The sequence below is a fragment of the Perognathus longimembris genome, chromosome 2 (genome assembly GCF_023159225.1).
Source record: "Perognathus longimembris pacificus isolate PPM17 chromosome 2, ASM2315922v1, whole genome shotgun sequence".
Lineage (NCBI taxonomy): Eukaryota > Metazoa > Chordata > Mammalia > Rodentia > Heteromyidae > Perognathus > Perognathus longimembris.
The window spans coordinates 118,251,278-118,267,598 of record NC_063162.1 but is presented as its reverse complement, the minus strand read 5'-3'; the positions used below and the strand labels follow the sequence as shown (position 1 = coordinate 118,267,598).

The window sequence follows — 16,321 nt, the reverse complement described above, 5'->3', positions numbered from 1 at the left end:
ACATAAACATGCCATTAAAAATAATCATTGCAGTTATTGTGAAGTTCTGTGTCATAGATTCATTAACAATTATTTTTATAATTGTTTATTAATGTTTACTAAATACACCCCAATATGCTTTTGCATTTGGGGTTATTGTAAGTAAGGACACAGATGCACACCATTATATTTTCATTGTGAAGAGAGAAATTTTGCAATGGACTCTTAGTAAAGGAAGATAGGACTCAATTTTGCTAGCATGAGGTCCCACTTTATTGCCACTGCTCTATTATTTGATTCTTGGTTCTGTGCTGTCACCTAATATGCAGTTGTTGAAACAGTCTGTAGTTTTTCTACCCCATGACTAAAACATACAGAGAATAGTTCTGTGAACAAGAGTTTGGTAGCATAGGAATAAGAGACATCAGAATTTAGGGAGGGTGAGTTCATGAATCTGGCTACTTGCTGACATAACCTTTTAGCTCTCTTTACTCAGATATGTAACTTTTTCTTTAAAAAAAATCTATTATGGCAGCATGTTTTCAGAAGTCTTTAATCTTTGCACATCTATCTATTTTTGCTGTTTGAAGATGATATTTTGGTTCCCTGTGGGCTCAGGTTTGCTTTAATTGTTTTGCCCATTAATGTTGTTAGATTTGCACGGGATTTAGCCACACACTGGTTTCCAGTTTCAATTGTATCCAGTGGCATGTGTTTACAGAGGTAATGGATTTGCAGCTACATAAGATTGCAAAACCATGCCGTACACAGAGAGGCCAGACCCTGTGACCTTGGCTTGATTAGCAAGGCACTGTACACATGTATATTTCAGAGATTATTAGATCTTTGTATTGTGGCTTCTTACAGTGTTTATATTTGATTTTTTAAGAATTGCTCCTAGGGAAAACAATATGTATCGAGTTTATGGTTTGTGGGTACTACCTAGGCATATGTGGTTGCAACTTATGTTAACTCTTACAATAGCCCCTGTGGGTGTTGGCACAGACCCTATCAGCATTATTGAAATAGTCCATGTTTAGAACAAGAGCCTAGGGCTTTAGATTCTCTGTGTCATTGTTGGTTTTGCAAGGAAGTATAGGTGTAAGTACTGTCCAAATAGCCTTTGTTGAAGAGCTATTTATTTTGCAAGTAACAAATAAGAAAGGGAAAGGGAAAGAGCTCTTCTCTAAAATGTTGTGTGGGTGCCCATAATTTAAACTGATGCTACAGAAAGGACGTATTATTTTCACAAACAAAACATAGTGGCTTAGTCATTTTCCATTTCTGGATGATGAATATGTCATACATCTGTATCATGTTTTTCTCAATGTGAATGGCATACTATACTTAACGTGAAGCAGGCTTTACTGTGGAGTTGCCAAGGTAACTGACCAGCAAGTATGTAGTTCAGCAGATTGCAGAAAGGCAATTGAGCACACATGAATAAAGAAATGTGCATGTCATCTTAAAACCCATGAGGGCTATGGTAGGTTGTAGATTGCGGGTATAATTTTTTATGAAGGCAGAACCTGAGATGTTCTATGATAGTATTTGAAAGAAAGTGATATGGAGTGCCAGATATCCTATAATTATTTCATGTTAGGCCTTGAACAGAAAGTAGAATCATCTCACTATTATTTAATGTGAACAGCCTGTTTTTATTTTTGCTTTATAAGCTAACTTTTACTACTCATAGTAATGAAAACTAAGGAAGGTTATTAAATTATGATGTATATGGGGAATAGTAATTTATAAAATGTTACACCTTAAATTGAGGATAAGATATATTTAGTTCACTGGACTGAAAATTGTGACTGCCTTTACAGTGCTTTGTATTAGAATGTATGCATACATTCTATGAACACTGATGAACTTGCTCAGATATGCCTGACACTCTTTTAGATGCTAAAAAAATGACAGCATAAACAGAACTCAATACTGCACTTTCAATATGTTTTTAATCTTTAGAAAGAATGAATTCAGAAGCAATTCATTTAGATTATTCAAAATGTTCTTATGGTTTGTATGTAAGATTTGTGTTCTGGAATTTCAGTGCCTTTAATATAGAGTAAAATAACTTCATAGAAGGAGTGTAAAGCTTTCTATAATTAGATTCTTCTTCCTAGTTTTGCTTTCCCTCAAAAAAAGAACCCCAACAACAACAAATAAAACATCCAGGATCCAGTATAACTGGCCTTCCCTGAAGATATGCACAGCATCTCACTATTGTGTCTTGCACATGTGTTCATTGCTGAATGCCTGAATTCCCCATCTCTGAGTTCTAGAAACCTACTGATGCTTTAAGAGCCGTATTGAGTTTTCCTTCGGTAACTGTTTTCCAGATTTTTCCAACCGCATTTGCTCCTCTCCCCCTCCCACATTGCTAGAGCACTTCGTGCCTTCAGGATAGCATTTACTTAGGAAAGTATTGGTCTCCCAAACTGGATAGTGAACTCATGAAAGACATGCATGGGGTCTCCACAGCACCTAATATTCAGGTTGCAAATTCTAAGCCTTTTTCTATTTTTTCTATTATTCAGTCTTTCTTCTTGTTTGAATTGGAATCATTTTAGCAGGTAAGTAGTTCTTAGGTTGAAGTTGAGCACTGTAAAGACTCTTCCTATATACTAGTTCCAGAAAAGTAAGCAAAGGATCCCCTTCCATACCTAGTTAAACTTATTTTAAACTAGTTTGTAGCTTCCTTTTTTCTACTTGTATAGCCTCTGAAGTTGTGTTCTTAGTAGTCAAATTATAGATATGTGAAGCTACAAGCCAAATATTTTCATTCCGGTTGCTTTTTTTTTTTTTTTCTGGCAGCCATCCATAGAACTGCAGGGACAAGTTTTCACAGAAAAGAAACATTTTGTAGGAGCTTTTATTTTTATACTGAAAAATTTACTCATGATATTGCTGTGCAGGGTTTTTAGTAAGTTATGAGCTTGGTGTGAACAGCCTTGGGGTTCCTAAGGTTAATTACCACATTTACCAATCCATCAGTGACTGCAAGAAAGATCTGACCAGATAGGGATTCTCAGTCTAAAAAAATGCAGTTTCTGACCAATCAGGAAACCCAGAAAAGATTGTAGAGGTGACAAATGTGATGGCAATAATGTGCTAGTGGAGTCGATGGTATCAGAAGAAAAACAATAGGTGGAAACTAATCAAACCAATCTGACCGTTTTAAAGTACTCACATTTGATCTCTTAAGCAACCATGAATCATGAAATTGGTCTCATTTCACTTAAAGGAATTATTTGCAGTGAATTATGTAATATAATATGCTGTTGCTTGTTCAGAATATAACACAATATAACAGAGTACCCTAAGAATTATTAAATGTCAAGAATAGAAGAGTAATATTAGTTACTTTTAAGAGAGAGATGAACACTGAGTACTCAGAAACAGTACCCCGTACATTTTCCTAAATATATACAGTTTTCTAAACATAAATTAAGTTTAATATTGGTTTTAATTTGTACTAATATTAGTATATGACATATGTATATATTAGTCTGCTTTTCCTGGAAAATAGTATGTTATAGATGTTACTGCTTAATTTAAAAGGACTGAGAGGCTGATGCTGGTGGTTCAGATCTGTAATCTTAACCACTCAGAAGGCTGAGATTTGAGGATTATAGTTCAAAGCTAGCCCAGGCAGGAAAGTCTGTGAGACTCATTTCCAAAAACTACCAACAAAACTGAAGTGGAGCTGTGGCTCAAGTTGTAGAGCGCTAAACTTGAGCAAAAAAAAAAAGTTCAGGGGGCTGGGGATATGGCCTAGTGGCAAGAATGCTTGACTCCTATACATGAAGCCCTGGGTTCGATTCCCCAGCACCACATATGTAGAAAATGGCCAGAAGTGGTGCTGTGGCTCAAGTGGTAGAGTGCTAGCCTTGAGCAAAAAGAAGCCAGGGACAGTGCTCAGGCCCTGAGTCTAAGCCCCAGGACTGGCAAAAAAAAAAAAAAAAAAAAGCTCAGGGACATTTCCCAGGTCATAAATTCAAGCGGAAGGAAGGAAGGAAGGAAGGAAGGAAGGAAGGAAGGAAGGAAGGAAGGAAGGAAGGAAGGAAGGAAGGAAGGAAGGAAGGAAGGAAGGAAGGAAGGAAGGAAACTGTAGTTATTATGCTGGTCAATGCTCATCACATATTTTATTACTAATAATCTCCAGTAACATAATGTGGACATTTCATTACTCAATAACTTTTGTATATGTATGCTGGTCTGTGGCTTGAACTCAGGGTTTGGGAGCTGTCTTTGACCATATTTTTGCTCAAGGCTAGTGCTCTATCCATTGAGCCACAGCTCCACTTCTGGCTTTTTGGTAGTTAATTGAAGATAGGCATCTTGCAAACTTTTCTGCCAAGGCTGGCTTCTAACTACAATCTCAGATCTCAACATCCTGACTAGCTAGGATTATATGCATGAGCTACTAGTACCTGACTACTGAATAACTTTTAAGAATATTGCATATGTTTAATTTTATTTACATAGTCTTTGAAAATGTTCTAAACACAAGTCAATAGAGTTTTCCATGTTTTGTCTTAAAATCATCGTTCTTTTACACAAATTGTTATTAACAGCTCTCTTGCGTGTTGCTTTACTTTGATCAGAGATTTCTATATTGTGAAACACTTGTTTACAATTGAAGCTGAATTATCCAGAGACAGTAGTCATTATTTATCTGTGTCCTGTCTGTCCCTTTTTTTCAGTGTATACTATTTTCTCAAAGGTGCACTCTGATCGGAATGTATACCCGTCTGCAGGTGTCCTCTTTGTTCATGTTCTGGAAAGAGAATATTTTAAGGGAGAATTTCCTCCTTACCCCAAACCTGGTAGGTTCTTTTTGTAGGGAGGGAAAGGGTTGGTTTACTATATGTTTATACAAATCGTTTCTTCAGTGTGCACAATCTGGGTGGTACGTGATCAGTTATTAATGTCCTTTAAAATAGTCTAGATATATAACAAATGGGTTGCAGAATGTTTCTCTCTTGAAGATTAGAAATTTAATTGCAGAAAGAAATAATTCATATTTGAATTAAAAAAATGTTTCTCAATTCTGAGTCTTGAGTTTTATGCTTCTGATGATGATCCACCTTTGTTACGGATATAATTATAGATATACAATTATGATTTTATACTAAGTATTGCATAGTACAAAACTATATATATAGTAGAAGAAAATGAACTATGATATTAAGTAAGAGTTCTTTAAAAGCTTTTACAAAATGACATAATTTGATAAAACTTCTTAATAATGTAATAGAAATTAATTTTTCTTCAAACTAATACCAATCATAGATTCTTATTTAATTCAGTTTGGTTTCAAATATGTTATTTTGAATGATCACAAATGCCATCACACTAATGAAGATACAGAAAGAATAGCAGGAAAAAACATATTAAGTTGTAAATGTCTTAAGCAGAAAATAAAAATGACTTTTCTGAACAATGACATCATTTATAAGAATAAAAATTTTAACATTGGAGTGAATATAGATTTTTTTGTAGATTATATATAATGAATAGTGAATTTGAAAATATTTCTAAAATAAAAGTAGACATGTTCTTAATCATTTTCAGGCAAAAAGTACTCTTTTCCTCAGTGATTTTTAGAATGTTTTCTTATGAGCTAGACCATGTTTGCAGAACTAAATAGCTCAACATAGTGAGCAGCAGCTCTGTGAGGAAGAATATGGAGGTGAGTATACTTTCTAGGGTCATCAATATTGACTTTCAGTTTCACCACTTAGCAAAACCATGGAAAATTACATAATCCATCAATAAAATTAGGGCTAAGAATAGCACACTTATATACATAATATATAATAAATGTATGAAATATGTTTGAGCATGATATGCCAAGACTTTCGTGCTTGTTATCCATACATATAGTCATTAACACAGTTGTCTTGAATTTGACATAGTTGTTTTCATTCCACCCTCCAAAGTTTTAAAATTATATTATTTTGATTTTGGTGATATTGTTGTAGTTAGTTTTTTAACTCCCTCAATATTAGTTTGAAAGTATCTAGAGCTTCATGAAAGGAATGCTTCTCCAAAGCATGAAATCATTAATATGATTAATGGAGATGAGGAGAATGTACTGAAAACTGTTTGAGTCACTGTTAGAACTGGCCTGCTCTAATGTACTCCCACCAAAAAGCTTTCAAGAAAATTGTATGAATCTGCTTTATTTATGGCATCAGTTAAATTCTTTTATTCCACAGAGCCTTAATCTAAATTCACAAAGGGATTTTTTTGTTTGTGTATTTAGTTTGCTTTGAATTTTTTTAAAGACAGTGTTTTGATAGAAAGTACCAAAGCAAATTGTGTGCAAATAACTTTTTTGTGTCTGTCTTCTATGTCTTTTCTAGGCGAGATTAGTAATGATCCTATAACATTTAACACAAACTTAATGGGTTACCCAGACCGACCTGGATGGCTTCGATATATCCAAAGAACACCATATAGTGATGGAGTCCTGTATGGGTCTCCAACAGCTGAAAATGTGGGAAAGCCAACTGTCATTGAGGTAATTTCCTTTTAAAAGATCAAAATTTATATACACATACATAAATGTGTATATATGATCATTTGAATTTTAAATTTTGAAACATAAGTCATAGGTCATTGGTTTAACAATTTGTGAACAAAAACACATTAACCATCTAGAAATGTAACATTCCTTTCTGTTCTATAAAGTCTGTTGTTTCAACTTTTAAAGATGATGGTCTAAATTTGAAAAAAGAATTACATGACATTTGAAAGAAAGATTTCAGTAATTTAAGTTCTGTGTAGGAAAATGGATGTGAAAGAAGAATTTACTTGTTTTACATTTTGAATTCAAATTTTATGTTCATTGCAATAGTCATTCATCGGACATCTTCTGAGGCAAACGTTGTGGAAGATGAGGAGTGGGTGAGAGGTTGAGGCACTGAGATAAAAACTCATATTTAGTCAACACTGTCTTAACTCCACTCATAAGAAGGTGTTGAGGAAGTCCCTACAAGAAGCCGAAAGGAAGCTTTCTTGGTCAAGGGAACATCAGAATCTGGGAGGTAGAGATTGGGGATGTAGGTTACTGATAGTTTCCCTAGCATATACAAAGAACTGGTTTCAAGCATCACCCTTGTTTAAAAAAAATGGAGGAGTAAGAAAGCTGTATTGTCTCAGACAATTGTACATGTATCTTGGTTGTGCAAATGACAAAAACTGAAGTTATCGGTGTTCTTAGGGGCAAATCTTTGAGGGTAAATCTAGTAAGTGATGCTGACTTAGTATCCTGTAATCCAAATTAACTCTTGAGTCCTACAGCATTTACTGGTAGTAGGCAGGGCAGCAGAAAGTACTATAGAAAGTGACAGCAGAATTGACAAGAGCTTGTTCAGGTCCTAGGTGACTTATTTTCTATACTTTCAGCCACAAATATTCAGGTGATTACATGCTAGTATTCCCACAAAGAAAAATTAAAGGAGAAAAACATTAATTGTCTTCATAGTTGCAATTACATAGTAACTTAAAGATGATTAAAAATTTTAGGAAAGAAGCTAGATACTGGTGGCTCATGCCTATAATCCTATCTATTCAGGAGGTGGCATTCTGAGAATCTCAGTTTGAAGCTATCCTGGGAAGCTGAGTCTATGAGACTCATATTTCCAGTTAAACACCAAAAAGCCGGAAGTAGAGATGTGGTTCAAGTGGTAGAATGGTAGCCTTTAGCAGAAAAGCTCAGGGAAAGTACTTACTCTGAGTTCAAGCCCCAGGACCAGCATACACATTCTCCCTCCCTCCCCCTCTCTTTCTCTCCCTCTCCCTCCCTCTCCCTCTCTCTCATTCTTTCTCTCTCTCTCTCTCTCTCTGTCTGTCTCTTTGTCTCTGTCTCTGTCTCTTTCACACAGACATACAAATCTTAGGAAAGGCTATCAATGATCTTTAGGATTGATATAAAAAACTTGTTTCAATCTATACTTTAATAACAAAACTAAAAAAATATATCTTAAAAGAGAATGTGTTAAAGTAGCAACAAAGATTATAAGGTACTAGGAGAAAAATATAACAAGGATGTAGATATTTATGGAAAAATAGTAAAACTTTGATATTAAAGAAATACCTCCATAAATGAAAAAGTATTTTACTCAAGAATAGAAAGACCCAGTATTATGAAAGGCATCATATTCTCCTGACTAATTTATAGATTCAAGACAATTCTAATAAAAATTATAATGGAATATTATTTTCTTTTAATGAAACTTGGCAAGCTGGTTCTAAAATTTGTAGGGAAGAATACAGGCCAAGAATAATCAAGACAACCCTAAAGAAGAAAAATGGGAGATTAGTTTCTTCTCCTTGGCTATATATAAACATTTATATGAGTACATGTTAATTATCATGACATTTCCTTGATGCAGGGATGAACATATTAACTGAAGAATTGAGAAGAGCCAAGAGTCGATTATATGTGTATATGGACCAATAATACGTGTCTGAAGAGTTGACAGTACTGGTCACTGGAAAAAGCAATGTCTGTTATTAAGTGGTGTTGAGGCAATTGACTAGCCATATATGAAAACATAATGTTAGATTCTTTTTACCAAATAAAGAACTTGAACCTAGGAAGATTAAGGATTAGTTATGAAAGGCAAAAATTTCAATTATTACAATAAAATATAGAAGTAGGGGGGATACTAGGATTTTTTTTTCAAATTTTTATTATCAAACTGATGTACAGAGAGGTTACAGTTTCATACGTTAGGCATTGGATACATTACTTGTACTGTTTGTTACCTCGTTTGAACTCAGGGTCTTTTTCACTTGGTAAGCAGGTGCTTTACCACTAGAGCAATGCCCCCAACATTGTTTTATGTTAGTTATTTTGAGTAGTGTCTCACATTTTTTCCCATAGTGGCAAACTTTGATACTTCTAGCTATGACACATTTATAGATGCTGACCTGGGAACTTAGACAGGCAAGCTTTCTAACAATGCTTGTTTAAGTAGTTAAGTTTAAGTATTTGCTGTTAAAATGTGTAGCTGTTTAAACATCAAATGTAAATTCAGATAATAAAATTCTTCCTCTTCATTTGAAATATTCTTCATTCCTTTCATTAATCTGTTATTTAAAAAAAGAAACCTATTAGAGTTGATGAAACTTGCAGTAATGGAATCTGTGATGAATATGGAAAGGCTAACTTTAAACTATTGTTATTCATTTGAAAATACCAAATATCTTTCCTAAACAGAAGCTTCAGTATCTATCACATAAGAGAAAACTGGTATTTCTTTTCCATTGAAAATATTTTTTTCAGGATAAATTCTTTTGTATTATTTTATAATAATTGTACAAAATAATGAGTACACAATAAGTGTGTGAAATCATGAAGATTCATAACTGAAACTTTATATTTTTATTCTTCCTTCATTAGAAAATGTTTCCACTTCATTTTAGTGACTAGTTCTAATTTTAATCTTTAATGTGAGCCTAGCTGACCACATGTCTAGCAGTAGGGAAGTGATAAATCCAATAGAAGTTCGACAAATCGTGGAGAGAGTTCTTGTCACTTTGAGAAACAATGTGCCTTCTAGAATAGTGTTTAAGGCTTTACTTAGTCCAAAATTCTGATTCTGTTCTAATGCTCAGTATTTTTAAAGATTACAATTGACTTCTTTTGGAGCTCCTATGTGACCTAAAAAGTCTTTGGGTTTGTTTTTAAACACAGGAGATGTTTCTTGCTAGTTGGAGGCAGTTTTACTCTGCTCTTTTGTCTCAGTGTCACCCACAGTTCAATCACTGCTGAAAGGCTAGTGCTGGGATTCTAGGACTTGGACACATTTGGGTTTTTTTGAGGTACTACAGATGTGTCTGATGATTTCATATCTGTTGTAAAGTTAATTATTCCTTGAGTTTTGAAGCCCTATCCTGCTATCACCCTTTACTTTGTTTGTGGTTTTCATTGACTTTTTCTGAGTTGACTTTGATATAAATTTACTGGTCCTGCAATTGTTTACTAACATGTAACTCTAGGAATGTATGCATCTGTGTTTTTGAGCATGTGCCTTGGCTTTATAGACTGTCTTCTCTACAGGATTAGTTATAACATTTTTTGACTGATTTTTGTGCAGTTTCATACTAAATGCAAACAACACAGAGATGTGCTTGTTTTAAAGAGTGGTTTCCATTATAATCCTTAAATGCCATCTGAAAGCACAGTATATTGTTTAGGCTTTGTTCTTTCTTAGAATGTAATGGTAAGTAATTCATAATAGGTCTTTCATTTACTAATGATGCACCTGCATTGCTACCTATATACTTAATGGCCTTCTATGAAAAGGTCTTTCTCCATTTAACTTTTTGCTTTAGCCATGTTAAATAGACCTGATTAATTGTTGATTTTCCTATAATATTGCTAAAAGCCCTGATTTCTTATTGCCAAGAGAAGGAATATTGGGTTACATATATCAACAAATAATGAAAATGAAAAGAACAAGCATTTGTTTTCATTTTTCTCCTTAATGAATTTTGTCTCACAAATAACATTTCACTTCTTTAATATGATTTTCCTTTTCTAGATAACTGCCTATAATAGGCGCACCTTTGAGACTGCAAGGCATAATTTGATAATTAATATAATGTCAGCAGAAGGCAAGTATTGAAAATATGTTCATCATTTCTTTATTTACAAGAAGTATTCCATTATTTTTGATAACTCTACAAAATATAATTGTGAACTATAAAGTACTTCATACCTAATATAACTAATGAAAGAGTAAAATGTGAAAGCAAAACAATACCTAATTTGTTATAAAATCTTGTGATGTATTCTGTGAAGAACTAAGGATAGAGAGCTAACTACACAGATAGACTGTCTATTCTCTAAGCTTTGGTTTTATGGTCTGTAAAATGGTCCTAAGAATAACATTTCCAAACTGGAGTAAGGATTCTTAAGTCTTGAAATGTGCTTAACATAGATCATAGAGTGTGTTCATAGTTATGAACTAGTTTTATTGTTTTGTTTTAAAGTTTACAATAGGCAGTAATCCAATTGTAACTTGGAGAACAGTTTTCTACCTAAGTTAATTGTATGTTAGTGATTGCTAGAGTCCATCAGCAATTTAAAGTAACATATGCTCAAATTATAAGTGATTGCCTAAGGATTTTGAAGGTTAGGGACAAACTGTTACAAGAATTATACTATCAGATATTTCCATCTTACTTTGCAATTGACTAGGAAAAATATATACCCCTAAAACCTATAATAAATCTATGGTAGTCCTTTCTATTCTAGATACCATTTATGAAGGTTACAGAAGAAGAACAGACACAGATAATTTTCTCTCTCAAAACAATCATACACATACAAGTTTGTATTCTTAATACAGGAATTCTTGCTTTGGTTCACCAGTACCACTAAAATCAAGCAAGCAAATATTTAACCAGAACCTACTATTTTTGGAATTCATGATAACTCAACAATGGTGGTTTAACAATTGCATTTGAATATACAAAAGAAAACAGTTTCTCTATAATACTAATACATATGTGGAGAGATTTCTTGAAGAGTTGAACCTCTTTAAGTGACTTTTTTTCTTGTAGATGTTTTAGCAGTATTAGTTGAAGATAATAAAATGTACAAATTTACAATATAAAAAGATACAAAAAGCAGCTCCAAGGGCAACTCTTTGGGTCTGGACAGAGTACTATCTGTCTACACTCACACTCACAGAGCTTTTAGTAGGTATTCGTGTTTGGGTCAGAGAGACTTCTAGTATGGACTGCAAGTGAGATGGGATGTTGGATTCCAGTCTAAGCTGCCCCCATAGAATTGGGATGCCCTTGATGTGTAGAGTAATCGCAATGCTTCCTTTCTCCTGGGCAATTCATCACTGGAGTTACACAGATATATTCCACTGGCCTTGGGTCATTGGACCTTACTGTTTTTCTTTCAGAGGGATTCAAGGCTCTTTCAGATGTGGAAATTCCAAAAAGCTGAAAAAAAGCCTTGTCTACAACCTGACCTCTTCTTTCTTCAGTCTGGTCTTAGAGTCCACTCTGCTCTCCAGAGAGGTAGCTCACAGAGGGCCTTTGAATAGGTTTTGTTATTGATGTAGGGAGCACATGATCAAGTCAATATGAATGGAAGATTGCTAGACAACTGAAGGGTCAAAAGTTGGCTTTAGGGGCTATTTATCTAAATCAGGAGTTTTGTGGCTGTGTTGGTAAGGGAGGACATGTGGATAAATTTTGGATGCCTCTAACTTTGACTTTAGGCAAGCTACACCACTGCTTTTTATGTAGGGTTCAGTGACCTAAACTGTTTGAAAACCATTGAACTAAAAGGGTCACACATTTGTCCTTCTAGTCTAGACAGAAATATATATGCATACTAGGATGTACATCTCTGAATATGGCCTTCACTCATGCTGCTTATCCCAGATAAGGTTTAGGGAAAGAAATAACAAAGTTGTAAATCAGGGTAATCATGGTCAGATGGACTCCCTGCCCAGCTGTCTCCTTCTCTGAGCGCCCTAATGGGAAATTAGTCATGTAGACTCACACAGCATGGTGCTCAAGGAGAGCACATAAAGTGACTCTCTAAATTGAGTTTAACGCCTCTGAGGCCTGCCACCAATCTGTTGGCCTACTGTTCTCTTGGCCTCCGTGATTTCCAAATATAGCAGGCATGGGATTTCCCCAGAGTTAGAAAGCTGCTGTGATTCATTCCAGGGAGACCTGGCAACAGCTCTTGGCCCAGTAGACAGCAGGCAGCTGCACTACCCAGCGCCTCCAAGGGGTGTGGCAGCTCCCTGCTTGCACTCGTGAGTCCTGGAATGGAAGCCACAAAGCAGAGTCACATAGACCAGGGAAAGCCATTGAACAGTTCTCCAGAAAGCAGTAGTCAGGATAAGAAAGACAAGCTTTACAGCTTTGGGGAAATTGGATGTGAAAACATTGAAGGAAATGAATAATTACAGACTTCTGACACATGCAAAAATTATATTCAATGTTATTTTAAATATATTATTTAGCATAAAAAACTTATTCATAATTCACTTCTGCATGACTATTTCAAGGTCTAGGGGAAAATATCACATGATCAAGCTACTATTTATCTGTATAAGACAGGAAATGTATTTGTTTTTTGTTTGTTTTTGGCCAGTCCTGGGCCTTGAACTCAGGGCCTGAGCACTGTCTCTGGCTTCTTTTTGCTCAGGGCTAGCACTCTGCCACTTGAGCCACAGCGCCACTTCTGCCATTTTCTATATATGTGGTGCTGAGGAATTGAACCCAGGGCTTCATGTATACAAGGCAAGCACTCTTGCCACTAGGCCATATTCCCAGCCCGCAGGAAATATATTTGTTTGACCAGAAAATTTATCTGCAAGAAAAAGAATAAATAGATCATATTTTAGAAGATTCCAGATGGGCTGTGTATTAAATAAGTCCACAGTGTCATAAGCAAAATAAATGACAGCATAGGAGATAAGTAAAGGTCTTTCTGTGATTAGGGCCTTGAAGAAATAGATTGTTAAGGATAGTTGGCCATACTCTAAATATCACATTGAAAACTCAAAAGCCAGAATTTCTCCTTAGACTTCACCTTTGGCATCTGGTGTCTTTTACTATCAAAGAGGCTTCACAAAAATATGGCCTCTGGTGTTCATTATATAATTTTTACTTTTCCTTTAATAAATAGGACTGGAAAACTTTACAGATTCATGAATTCTATTGAAATACATTAGAGGATATTCATAGTGTAATTATTGTTCAAGACTTTGACTCTGTACTATTCAGATTTTCTTGTCCTTTTAAAGTAACAATTTAGAAAAACAAATTTTCACATTATTATAACAATTAAAGTTGTAATATTTTATAAATTCTTACTGTGTATTTGGGGTCTGCGAAGGACTTTCTAAGCCATCTCCTGTGGCTTAAAGAAGTCATATGAGATAAATTCAAATTTTTGTTATGTTCCTTAACCTCTCTAAAATTAAGCTTCCCTAAGCCTGGTATCAATGGCTCATGTCTGTAATCTCAGCTTCTCAAGAGGCTGAGATCCAGAGCCTGGGTAGAAAAGTTACATGACTCCATCTCCAATTAGACAGCAAAAAGTTGGGCGAGAGGCCCAAGTGGTACAGCAACAATGGAGAAAGCAAGTCAAGCAGCATTAGGCCTTGATTTCAAATCTCAGTACAACTCCCTTACCCCAAATAAACTAAGCATCACATATGAAAGTGTAAAGCAAATATAAGAAGACACTACTCACTTCCTTGTGAGAATTCACTGTTATAATTTAGCCAAATCTCTTTGCTTGTACTGCTTTGTAGTAAATTTTTGAATTAACATTTGTTATAGAAATTAAATTATATAAAATTAAAGCTAAATTTTATTCTTAATGGAAAAATACGAATATTAGAAATGTGATTGGTAACTCAAGACTAACTGAAATATCTTTATTTTTATTTGTAGTATTTTTATGTGGTGTCTGAATTTGACACTGGATTGATTTTAAGTACAAATCTTGAAATGTTTACAAAATTTTGGTGAAATTTCAGGAGAAAAAATTGAAGTAAGTCTTTGATAATGCAAGATGTGGAATTTCATGAGCCTTCATAATTTTTCTAGGGTAATTATAGAAGAGTCAAAATAAAACAGTTGCTCTATTTTTGGAATTCTTTTTTGATATATAATTGGTTTTATTGTCAAAAAATAAAATTTTTTTCATGCTCCAAATGATATCAGTAATTATAAATTTAAAAGGTTTAGTTTTTATTTTCTTTTTTGGACCAAATTCTTCAATGACAAATTACACTGGTGATCCTTTCATTTTATCATATTGTACGTAAAGTTCTGTGTCTATATTATGTTTTTAGATACAGCCTCTGTTTGCAGAGAAAACCTCTGAAGTTAGTACAGTGGTCCCTTGTTATCCACCAGGGATTAATTCCTGGACCTTTGTGAATAACAAAGTCTGAGGATGCTCAAGTCCCTTACACAAAATGATATGATATTTGCATATAGCCTACACACACTTTCATTATTTATATCCTTTCTACACTTATAATACCTAATTCAATATGAATAGCTGTTAGGCCTTATTGCTTAGTAAATGATGACCAAAAAAAAGGTTGTTTGGTTTTTCTAAATATATTTCCCCTCCCCACCTTCCCAAGGACATAGAACCATAGATATGAGGAGTGACAGTTATAATATTACTTCCTATTGCCAGAATAGAACTCAATAAACCTCAAATTGTTCTTGTGTTTCCCTTTTAAAAGGCTACTTAATTAAGATATGTACTTTGTTTCTCCAAAATTAGACTTCCCATTGCCGTATCAAGCAGAATTCTTCATTAAAAATATGAACGTTGAAGAAATGCTGGCCAGTGAGGTTCTGGGAGACTTTCTAGGGGCTGTGAAAAACGTGTGGCAGCCAGAACGTCTGAACGCTATAAACATCACGTCAGCCCTAGACAGGGGCGGCAGGGTACCACTTCCTATTAATGACATGAAGGAGGGGTAAGCACACGTTTGATCTCTTTGGCATAAATAGTGATCTTATCAAACTTATTACAGATAGAAGATTGACCTACTGCAATTTTCTTTTTATTAAGAAATAAATATTGTAACGAAAGGATCACTAGCAATTCTCCATATTGACAAAAAGATATTGTTAATGGATCTCTAAGTTCTGAGTCCCAGCACCTGGGAAGATCTAACTGCGGGTCAGGATCCTCATTATGTATTATATTATAGTAAAGCCTTTTGTGTCTTCTGTAGAGAAACTGATTATTTAGGGCCATGAATTTCAAAGGAAATTGATGCCTGGTTATCAGCTGTAGAAGGATGTACCGACTGCTGTAACTTTATTCTAGGAAACTATTTCTTTGCTTTTCACATTCTTTCCACCATGTGTTGGTGACTGATGGCTGAAGTGCTTTTGAAACCCATCCCTGTGACAGGAGAGCATAGAGCCTGGCCTTGTCACTCACAAGTTGGGTGGCACTTGGAAAACACTAACCCTCCCTGTGTCTGAACTTCCTTTTCTGTTCCAATGGGGATGATACACTTTCAGGGTTGTTATAGTGATTAATGAGACAATGCACTGGAGAAGGATTTGTCAGGTTTCAAATATACAGTGTATGATCTGTATCCTCATAGAAGTCAAGAAACACTCCTAACCTGAGTAAATTGCAAAACAGCAATGCCAATGTCAAGCCAGACTTTCATCTTTAATTTCTAATCTGTAGGCTGATGGAGAATTGCTTTGCCTCCAATCCTATAAAAGGACAATATGTGGAGTAAATCACATTTTGCACAGCATGTCTCCTCTCTAACTTTTCCTTCAC

At 34.8% G+C, this 16,321-nt stretch overlaps 1 protein-coding gene across 5 annotated transcripts in view; it reads left to right on the top strand.

Moving 5' to 3' along the window:
• The window catches only part of Sgce (sarcoglycan epsilon), a 72,660-nt gene that overhangs the window by 21,627 nt on the left and 34,712 nt on the right, over window positions 1-16,321 (top strand). For all 5 annotated transcript variants that reach the window (XM_048340046.1, XM_048340047.1, XM_048340044.1 and 2 more), the window contains 4 exons: window positions 4,689-4,811; window positions 6,354-6,511; window positions 10,545-10,617; window positions 15,293-15,491. In XM_048340046.1, the coding sequence (XP_048196003.1) occupies window positions 4,689-4,811; window positions 6,354-6,511; window positions 10,545-10,617; window positions 15,293-15,491 (553 nt within the window). The remainder of the gene's footprint in view (window positions 1-4,688; window positions 4,812-6,353; window positions 6,512-10,544; window positions 10,618-15,292; window positions 15,492-16,321) is intronic.